The sequence below is a fragment of the Aspergillus saccharolyticus genome (genome assembly GCF_003184585.1).
Source record: "Aspergillus saccharolyticus JOP 1030-1 unplaced genomic scaffold BP01scaffold_4, whole genome shotgun sequence".
Taxonomy (NCBI): domain Eukaryota; kingdom Fungi; phylum Ascomycota; class Eurotiomycetes; order Eurotiales; family Aspergillaceae; genus Aspergillus; species Aspergillus saccharolyticus.
The window spans coordinates 188,882-198,908 of NW_020290614.1; the positions used below are offsets into that span (position 1 = coordinate 188,882).

General features: G+C 51.3%; 3 protein-coding genes across 3 annotated transcripts in view; 2 read left to right on the top strand and 1 right to left on the bottom strand.

Annotated features, from left to right (window-relative positions):
• Window positions 1-1,195: 1,195 nt before the first annotated feature.
• Window positions 1,196-4,844, top strand: facB (C6 transcription factor FacB/Cat8). The gene is made up of 5 exons (XM_025572477.1): window positions 1,196-2,077; window positions 2,163-2,476; window positions 2,535-2,815; window positions 2,867-3,224; window positions 3,277-4,844. Exons 1-5 carry the CDS (start codon window positions 1,582-1,584, stop codon window positions 4,435-4,437), a joined length of 2,610 nt encoding a protein of 869 aa, XP_025434352.1. The 5' UTR covers window positions 1,196-1,581; the 3' UTR covers window positions 4,438-4,844.
• A 1,538-nt stretch (window positions 4,845-6,382) lies between these two features.
• tktA (transketolase tktA) lies at window positions 6,383-9,334 on the top strand. The gene is made up of 7 exons (XM_025574204.1): window positions 6,383-6,634; window positions 6,716-6,780; window positions 6,907-7,049; window positions 7,120-7,204; window positions 7,269-7,563; window positions 7,638-9,001; window positions 9,067-9,334. The coding sequence occupies exons 2-7, from the start codon at window positions 6,727-6,729 to the stop codon at window positions 9,178-9,180; spliced, it is 2,055 nt and encodes a 684-aa protein (XP_025434353.1). The 5' UTR covers window positions 6,383-6,634; window positions 6,716-6,726; the 3' UTR covers window positions 9,181-9,334.
• A 277-nt stretch (window positions 9,335-9,611) lies between these two features.
• Window positions 9,612-10,027, bottom strand: part of BP01DRAFT_371341 (spermidine synthase) — a gene marked incomplete at both ends in the record, with an annotated part of 1,677 nt that continues 1,261 nt past the window's right edge. Inside the window, one exon of the mRNA XM_025576662.1 lies at window positions 9,612-9,889. Within this exon, the coding sequence (XP_025434354.1) occupies window positions 9,612-9,889 (278 nt within the window). The remainder of the gene's footprint in view (window positions 9,890-10,027) is intronic.

Genomic DNA, 10,027 nt, shown 5'->3' on the forward strand with positions numbered 1-10,027 from the left:
TGAGTCAACGGGAGTTTCTCGGTAAACAATCGGATTTTTTCATTTCTCCAAACGAGTAGTTTCCTGGTCGAATAATGTTCTGGTCGCATCGATCTTGGTTCCAGGGTACGTAGCAATCAATAGTGATTACCATTGTCATGCCGCTTAGCCCCATACTTTTGCTAGTAATGGACCATGATCAGGCTGACTCTGATTCAAGAGTTGCGGGGGAGTTGGCTACCTAATTTACATGTCCACACCGTTTTTGTAGTTAGTATTGGAGGAACCCTTGGAGCAAGCGGCAAGTCAGATCTACATCTCCAGTACCTCCAGTACCTCCAGCCATCCATAGTAGGTAGGCCCTGTGGGATCCGGAAAGCTTCTCTTTCTCGGAGAGCTGATGATCTTCAAGAACCGAACCGCCCTCAGTTGCGACTAGTGTCGGTCTAGGCTGGACAGTCTACATATTCCCGAAAGGGATAGGCGGTAGGATGAAAATCTGACCTTGGCAGGATGCATGACGATATGATCCATAGTTACTGTGTTGATTAGAATCGCGCGATAGACGGAGCGAAACGTGTCGAGCCTGCAGCTCTTGCACCTACAATTTGACTATGATTCGTCCACTCATATCAATCGGATCAAGTTGACCTGGACACTCTAGGTGAGGAGCGTCTTCCTTATGCACTACTATAATCGTCCTGCGCTCGCCTTGCATTAGTGGCTTCGGATTATTTTTTGGCAGCCTCCGTTGGCGGTGCCTGCGATTGCAGGGATGGTGTTTCAACCTCTGATAAAGTAGGCTGCCAGACTGCCAGGGAATGTAAGTACATACATAGTCACATATACCGGTACGGAGAACCTTAGACGCCTCCCTACATACGAGGCGTCATTGTTGCTTTGGATTGTATATCTGGCAAGCGCTACTAGTGATAAATTGCATGTTATGTTGTAGGGTCCTGTACAAATTTAAGCATCCTCGGCAGCTGGCACGCAGCTGATCAATTTTCACAATACATGGGGGCACCAGTAACGGCAATACCTTACCGTGGAGTTCAAACAGTCGGCTGAGTGAGTGAACGCTGTAAGCCAGATCTTCTAATTGGGCACGATCCCAGCGCATGACTCCACAGCCCACAGCCCCACCTGGCCCCCCTTTTGAGTCCCGATGGCACTGGAACCGTTTAACTGTAACTACTGTAACTAACTCACTTCTCTCGTCTCACTACTGCGGATGATTCCCATTGCTCCCGTCCCTTACAACACAAAAAACTTGTGGTTCTCAGTCTTATTTGGTGCTTTTCGCTCTCTTCCACCCACCTCTTCCCTTCCTCTCTCCCCCTCCATTCCCCGCGCTCCCGCCACTTCTGCTTCTTCGCCCCTTCTTATATATCTCGACAAAACCCACCTGTGTTCCTATCGACTGTCCTCGTCAACACACCCTCTCTGGGAAATACGCCTGATTGGGATTATCACAATCTGCCCTACCTTTCATCACTTCTGTACCGAGGCTAGCCCTTGCATCTGTGCTTATCCGCGCGAGTCCGACACATTCACTAGTCAAAGCCATCAAAGGCAGATGCGCCAGAGCATCCCGCCAAAATGCCTGGAATTCTTCCGATGAAAGTGATCAAGGTTGGCAATGGCTCCCAAAGTCGTATTGCTCAGGCCTGCGATCGATGCAGAAGCAAGAAGATTCGCTGTGATGGTGTTCGACCCTGTTGCACTCAATGCGCCAATGTTGGCTTCGAGTGCAAAACAAGCGATAAACTGAGCCGTCGCGCTTTCCCTCGCGGATACACTGAATCCTTGGAGGAACGAGTACGTGCACTAGAGTCGGAAGTCAGGGATCTCAAAAACCTTCTGGATGAGAAGGACGAAAAGATAGACGTCCTCTCACGAATCCATTCTTTTTCAACGTCGTCACAATCAAGGATCACCACTGCGATCCGTTCACCATCAACGGCACCGGCGGAGGCCAATCAAGCCGAAGCCGCTGCGGCTGAAGGCGTGATCAAAGTTCGTCAAGTGTCTCAGTCGCACAACACAATTGACAACACCGTCTGTACGGGTGTTTCGAGCACTTGTGGTTTTGTCGGTATGTTTGCACCGCACCGCCTGAAATAGAACTTGTCGAGTTATGGGAGCAGTCATGCGATCTACTTTAGCTAACTTTCTTCAAGATGCCTTTGTCAACAAGCTATCAGACCAAAATCGGCTACCGTCTAATTTCTCCATCAGGGAGCTGACCGCCCTTCCTCCTCCCATATCTCGTTCACATTTTGATCAAACTCTGAAGTCAGCGCCTCGGCTTGTATCGGATCAACTTATCAACATTTTCTTCCAGGAATGGGCTCCTCTATACCCGGTTGTCCATCGTCCATCGATCCTTAAGGCCTATGAGCAGTATTTGTTAGGCACAGAATCGTTGCGTGATAGCAAACACAATCTCACCCAGCTGAATTTAATCTTTGGCATAGCCGCTCTTGCTTCTACTGTAAGTACCTTCAGATCGAAGGGGAGCACGAGGCATCTTAAGACTGACTCCATCGTAGTCGAGGACGAACCAAGACCCCGCATTCTTTGAGGATAACTGGTCACCTATGTTGGAAGCCATATCAAGCGACATCTCCATTCCTACCCTGCAATGCTATATTCTTGCTCAAATGTACTGCATGGCCAAGGGCGACTACACAAGTCTTGGATCCTATAGAGGATATGCTGTCACTCTTTGCCACCAATTGAGACTTCACCAGAGCCAGAAACGCTTTGCCTCAAACCCTCTTGAGGCGGAAACTCGGAAGAAGGTATTCTGGTGTCAATATGTTCTTGATCGGTAAGTCTCGTATTTCTCGCCTAGACGAACACACTTTTAACACTATGTCAGATTCACTGCGGCTTTAACAGGTCTGCCTGTTGTTATACGAGAGCAGGACATCAGAACAGAATACCCTGAAGACATCGACGATGAAAATGTCACTGAAACGGGATTTTTGCCCACACTTCCTGGCGAGACGACCCGCATTTCCAGCTCGATTGCATTATTCGCAGCTTCCAGGTTGCTCAACAAAGCGTTGGAGGATGTGTACCCTAGTGATGGCGATTACGATATCTCCTTGTCCAAGATGCGTCTGGTTGCGGAGCAGCTCGATGCATGGGTTAAGAGCTTGCCTGCCCATCTTCGTCTTGAATTCACGCAGGATAAACCCAGCACGAATGTTACAAGCAGTCGTTCTCCCCTTCTGGTAGGTAACAGTGCTAAATGACACTATTAGGACGTTGCTGACATGTGTCCAGTCGCTTGTCTATTATTTTATCCGCTCCTTGATTCATCGGCCTGCTGTATGCTTTGGGGAAGACTGCGTTCGATCGCCTTCCATTCTTGTCATCGCTGATTCAGCCAAGCACATAATCCAGATTTTACAGCTACTCGACGAGCGACGCCTCTGTCTTTCTCTCAGTCTAAACCGAAAAGAGCTGGTCTTTGCTACTGGCCTCAATCTGTTGTGGCAGAATCTGAATTTGAAGCATGACAGCAAACTCGCGAAAGAGAGTCAGAAGCTGATTGCTACCGTCGTTGAGCAGCTGGAGACCGAGTCGGGCCCCACGGCTGCAGAATTTAATGCTCTGGCTAGTATCCTGGGCACCCTAGGCACTCTGAAAAATCGTGAGCACGGTTCTTCCGGTAGAATCGCGGACATGTCCCCCCCTGTTCAGAATTCTCTGAAGTCTCCCAAGAAGCAGCTCCAGTCCTGGAAGGCTCGCTTGACTGGTCAGTCCAGTCCGTCGCTCACAGAGAAGCAGGATTCTCCTTCTCGCAGAGCCACAATCTCCGGCGCGAGCACTCATCCCAATGCGCGCCATGTTCGGTCTGCGAGCTGGGCAAGCCTACCTTTGGACAATCCAAACGCGCCGCAGATAATCGCCGAAAAGGCATATCTTCGCTCTTCTTCCTTGGCCTTCGATGGCAGCCACGTTCTTTCTAGCTCTGCGCCTTCGGACACGACAGGGGCCCCCATCACAGTATCGGACTGGGAGTTTGTTTTGAGTGATATGGACAGGGGCTATTCAAATATATTCACTGGGATTTATGGCGGAAGAGAATGCGGCGAGGACAGCGGGCCATTCGCTTCCATCACTGCTGAGTATGCTCAGAAATCAGACCACAACCCACCTTCGCGTAACGAGCTACAAGGGTTGTCGCCAGAGGCGTGGTCTGCTAGTAGCAACGGTGATCTGCATCAAGGTCGAGAGGTCGCGGCGCAGAGTGTTCTCAGTTACTCTGACGAGAGCATGGCAAGCCCCGGCGATGCGATCCCTTACAGCGACGTACACCTGTCCCCAGAAGAGCACGTCAATCTTCTGGATCCATTTTCCGGTGTAGTCGTTCCTGGTCTGGATGATGAAGTTCACGATTTTGGACTAATCAATGGTTGGGATCGACGGCTGGTCGTCTGATCCATCGCTGACTGCGGGCTACCGCTACTATGATGTATACGAATGAATTTGGCGTTAATGTTGTTATATTTGTATCTTTGCGCTGGACAGCGGGGCAGAGCGTATAGGAGTTACCTGTACATACTGGTCGGATATTTCTTTCTGTGATACCTGGGGCGCATTGATTCATGAGGTGAGATGGCGAGTGCGCGAATTCAAGGTACTTTTTCATGCATTCACCTGCTTTTTTTCATTTGAATCGAGTGAACGGTCCTCAACCCGAACCCCGTGTATGCTGTGTAAGACCCGTGTTCCTCCCATGTCGTACAGGACATGGACGCCATCAGAAGCGCAATGACTGGACTTTCAGTCCCACTCTGACCCCAGGCTGGTGCATGATTTATCGGGCAGTTGCAGTTTGGGGCTGCTCTCAGTCGGTCGCGGGGTCGCCGATTTTGTGCTTTTCAAAATAGGAACGGAGTTCTACTATAAACCTCCCCCCTCGCCGGCGCCCTTCAGCGCATCCTCATCCTCCTCGTCTTATCACAAATGAATTGAGTTCGTATTCCACAACATGAGTCCCAGGAGAGTCTGCCTTCTGATCCAAAAAGTGTTGTTTTCGATTGCTAGATAAGCCATTGAACAATCTCGTATTCTGATTGTGGCTCCGCAGCTGGACGGCGACGGCGCCCGCGTGCATGAATTCCTCTTCATTGTTGCTGCTACCGGCGAAGAACTTAGCTGAAGCAGAATGGCTAATATGATGACGTCCAGAGCTGCTCCCTTGTACTAAACATATATACTGCATCACAGGGAAGTCGAGTTACATCGATGTTTGAAGTCTTAATGATGTCCCACTTCACAGAAGCGATAGGTCGGCATGCCGCTACCAATCGGTTATATACTAGTTGGCGGTCACGGCTTGCAGTTTGAACTACTAGTGGTCATCATGCTTTAGCCCATTTGTCTGCACATGCCAGTATGACAGGCGAGGATTCATTCGTCGGGCTCCTCCAAGGGTCTTCCCACGGAAAAACTTCAGCAAGGCCAGCTGGACGGCATCGGAATTTGCTTCTAGAAGCCCTTGTTATTATCAATCAACCGACAACGCCGGAGTAATTCAATGAAATTGATTATTATGATGGGGTAGGCGGAGCAGCGTCCTCCGGACCCAGCGGACAGAGGCACTCCGGGCGGCAGTTTCGGAAAATTGCTGCGTTGGGACTTTCCGCCATCGTATGCGGAAACATCAATCCATGACCGACTTACTACGGAGTACTAGGTACCTACGGAGTATGTACGGACTGTAGTGACTTCTCTTTGGATTGGTTGGAAGGTCTGCTAGAGAAGTGCCAATGCTCAGCTGCTGACTTTGGCACATCGTGTGATGAGAGCTTCCATTCCCATTGAATTGGTTGGGAGGAGGGATCAGCATATAGCTTCCCGTTGTTAGCTTGCTGCTGGAGAACAATCACCTATCATGCATAGTAGTTGTAACAGGAGTCCAAGCTTGTACAAGTTATGTGTCAGTTCAAAGAGCAAAGTCATAGCAGATGCGTTGCTGTTCGGCTTTGGACCTGGTTTGGAATGCCTGAGGCATATAAATGGTGGGCATGGATAATGGATGGGTGAATGCATCATTCTGCTGTTGCTGCTGCTCCTCACCCCAACGTCATCGATATGGGAAAAAAATGGTGTCTTCCAACATCCACAGCTGCATCTTGTCCCAAGTACTACTCAATTGTAGTACTGTAGCTCCACCTGCTGCTATTGTATGGCATTGTAGACCGGAGAATTATCAAGAGTTCAGTAATAGTCAGTAATCCTACAGGTCGTACTATCATCATATTGATGAGGTTTTTCCCCTCCTTCCAGAGCAGCCGGTGAGAATTGGCCCCACTACAGACATCATTTGCCCCCCACCTTCCCAGTTCGATCTGCTCCTCCCCCTCTCCAAACCTCACCCAGTCAGTCCCTCCATGCCCGGCCGGGCGTTGTTCCTCCATCCCACGCCGCCCCTCCTCTCGCTTTCCCTTTTCCCCAATCTCTTCATCTTATTCTTCTTTTCTTCCTCCCTCTCCTTTTGACTTCTTCTCTCTCCGTGTTTCTCCTCTCTCTCTCTCTCCCATCCAGCGTTGATCCTACCTTCTTTGATCGTTGGTTTGATCATCTTCACAATAAAAGAATATCCTACATCATATAAAAAGAGTTTAATTTAGTACGCGCTTCCCCTCACTGCCAGAAAACAATCTCACCCACAATATCCCTAATTCTCTTGCTAATCTTCCTCAATCAACAGATATCGCAATCATGGGCTACGGTCAATTGGATCAATTGGCTATCAACACCATCCGTCTGTTGGCGGTAGGCATTTCCCCCTCCCTGACGATACACTGCCTTAGGAGCGACCCAGCCGGGCTACCTGTTGAAGCAGCGCAACGAGCCTTCCTAAGGCATCTCTTGTCGAGCAAGCAGCTGACCCCGTTATAGGTTGATGCCACCTTCAAGGCCAACTCCGGTCACCCCGGTGCCCCCATGGGCATGGCCCCCGTGTCTCACGTTCTCTTCAACAAGTTCATGACCTTCAACCCCAAAAACCCCGACTTCCCCAACCGTGATCGCTTTGTTCTCTCGTAAGCCTCACAAGGCGTGCAGAGCGCCCCCCTAGTCCCCTAAGCTTTCAGACTGACACATTGCAAACAGCAACGGCCACGGCTGCATGCTTCAATATGCTCTTCTTCACTTGTTCGGCTACAAGCTGTCTCTGGATGACTTGAAGAACTTCAGAGTAAGTTTCCCCCACAGCTCAAGCAACGAAGAATATAGCCATCCTAACCATGTATTTTAAACAGCAACTCGACAGCATCACCCCCGGACATCCCGAGGCCCACGACACCCCCGGTGTCGAGGTCACCACCGGCCCTCTTGGTCAGGGTTTCGCCAACGCTGTTGGTTTGGCTATTGCCCAGAAGCACTCTGCTGGTGTCTTCAACAAGCCCGGCTACGAGCTGTTCAACAACCACACCTACTGCTTCTTCGGTGATGGCTGTGCTATGGAGGGTATTGCTAGCGAGGCTGCCTCGATGGCTGGTCACTTGAAGCTTGGTAACCTGATCGCTATTTACGATGACAACCACATTTCCATCGGTAAGAGTTCTCCTAGACCCTGATTATCCAACGATCCGTCCTCATCGACTAGTCACTAACGTCCATGTCATTAGATGGTGATACTAAGTGCGCCTTCACCGAGGACGTCACCAAGCGTTTCGAGGCTTACGGCTGGCACACCGTCTGGGTCAAGGACGGTGACAACGACCTCGAGGCCATCGAGGCCGCCATCCGTGAGGCTCAGAGCGTCACCGACAAGCCTTCCATGATCCGTCTGACCACCACTATTGGTTTCGGCTCCAAGCTTCAGGGTACCGGTGGTGTTCACGGTAACCCCTTGAAGGCCGACGACATTGAGAGTGTCAAGCAGCGTTTCGGCTTTGACCCCAAGCAGAGCTTCGTCGTCCCCCAGGAGGTCTATGACCTTTACCACAAGCACGCCGCTGAGGGTGCCGCCAAGGAGCAGGAGTGGAACCAGCTCTTTGAGAAGTATGCTTCCGAGTACAAGTCCGAGCACGCCGAGCTCACCCGCCGCCTGTCTGGCAAGCTTGCCGAGGGCTGGGAGAAGAGCCTCCCCACCTACAAGCCCTCCGACCCTGCCGTGGCTACCCGTAAGCTCTCTGAGGCTGTCCTTGAGAAGATTCACGACGTTGTTCCCGAGCTCCTGTCTGGCTCTGCCGACTTGACTGGCTCTAACAACACCCGCTGGAAGAACGCTGTCGATTTCCAGCCCCCTGAGTACAATATTGGTGACTGGTCTGGTCGTTACCTCCGCTACGGTGTCCGTGAGCACGCCATGGCTGCTGTCATGAACGGTCTCGCCGCCTACGGCACCGTCATCCCCGCCGGTGGTACTTTTCTGAACTTTGTCTCCTACGCCGCTGGTGCCGTCCGTCTTTCTGCCCTCTCTCGCGTTCGCGCCATCCACGTCGCTACCCACGATTCCATTGGCCTCGGTGAGGATGGTCCCACTCACCAGCCCATCGAGACTCTTGCCCATTTCCGTGCTCTGCCCAACTGTATGGTCTGGCGCCCGGCCGATGGTAACGAGACCAGCGCTGCCTACTACTCTGCCCTGACCGCCAAGCACACCCCCAGCATTCTGGCTCTCACCCGCCAGAACCTGCCCCACCTGGAGAACTCCACCATTGAGAACGCTCTCAAGGGTGCCTACGTTGCCGTCGACGCTCCCAACGCTGCCGTCACCATCATTTCCACCGGTTCCGAGGTCAGCATCTGTATCGAGGCTGCCACCTACCTCAAGGAGAAGCACGGCATTGCTGCCCGTGTCGTCTCCGTCCCTTGTTTCGAGGTTTTCGATGCCCAGGACAAGGCCTACAAGCTCCAGGTTCTCCCTGATGGCATTCCCGTCCTCTCCGTCGAGGCTCTTTCTACCATGGGCTGGGAGCGCTACTCTCACGAGCAGTTCGGTCTCAACCGCTTCGGTGCTTCTGGTCCTTACAAGGAGGTCTACGCCGTAAGATTCCCCTTGCTTCTTATATCCCTGCTCAAACGAAGAAGATTAATACTAATCGATTGCAGAAATTCGAGTTCACTCCTGAGGGCATCAGCAAGCGCGCCATCGCCACCATTGACTTCTACAAGGGCCACAACGTGCGCTCCCCCATCAACCGTGCTTTCCAGCAGATCCTGTAGACGTCTTGTTTTAGCGACGTGATGACTTGTTGCCTATAGTTTATGTTTATGGTTCTCATGGACGATATTGACCCTCGGGGCTGGACGTCCCCGCAGGAGAAGTCCTATTTAACGATTGTCGTTTAAGAAGATAAAATGCAACGATTTTTTTCTGGTTAATTAATGATTCTATGGTAGCAGCACTCACCTAAGGTCGATAGCCTGAAGTAGATATGCCCACCGGGTGTGACAGAAGCTCTTAACGCATCCAATGCGATATTGCTACGACTAGTCCCGAGACACTGTGACATCATGAGACTTGAGAATACAAATCTTAAAGAGAAACCCTCTGTTATATTCATCATCGTCAGATCATCATCGATTATCAGCCGCCCTAGGTGCGGAGGCCAGATCCCAAAACAAGAGAAGAATAACACAAAAGTTTAAGGGGTCTAGTTTAGAGCCTTGCGAGCGAAGTTGGGCAGGACGAAGCTGGCACGGTGAATGTCCTGGTTGTAGTAGCGGCAGAGGCGCTCCTCCTCTTCGCGGGTCCAAGAGCGGACGGGCTCCTTGACGTTGCGGGTAGCATCCTTGCAGCAGACCATGAAGCCAATCTGGCCGGAGGGGTAGGTGGGGATGGTGGTGTAGGCGTATTCAGCGACAGGGAAGACCTCCTTGCAGGCCTTCTTGAGATCGGTGATCAGAGAAAGGTGGAGCCACTGGTTCTCAGCTGTAAACATGTAACACACGAAACCCAAACCAGACCCCGCGGGTGGTTTGAGACGTAGACTGGTTAGCTTCAAATGGCTTCAGAATTTGAGGGTGGATTGAGAAAAGGGATGAAGTATCGGGGGAAGGGGGGGGGGGG

Coding starts and splice junctions, on each gene's coding strand:
- facB (XM_025572477.1), top strand. CDS start 1,582: ATGCCTGGAATTCTTCCGATGAAAGTGATCAAGGTTGGCAATGGCTCC. Junction 2,078..2,162: donor GAGCACTTGTGGTTTTGTCG/GTATGTTTGCAC, acceptor ACTTTCTTCAAG/ATGCCTTTGTCAACAAGCTA. Junction 3,225..3,276: donor GCAGTCGTTCTCCCCTTCTG/GTAGGTAACAGT, acceptor ACATGTGTCCAG/TCGCTTGTCTATTATTTTAT.
- tktA (XM_025574204.1), top strand. CDS start 6,727: ATGGGCTACGGTCAATTGGATCAATTGGCTATCAACACCATCCGTCTG. Junction 7,050..7,119: donor CGTGATCGCTTTGTTCTCTC/GTAAGCCTCACA, acceptor CATTGCAAACAG/CAACGGCCACGGCTGCATGC. Junction 9,002..9,066: donor CTTACAAGGAGGTCTACGCC/GTAAGATTCCCC, acceptor AATCGATTGCAG/AAATTCGAGTTCACTCCTGA.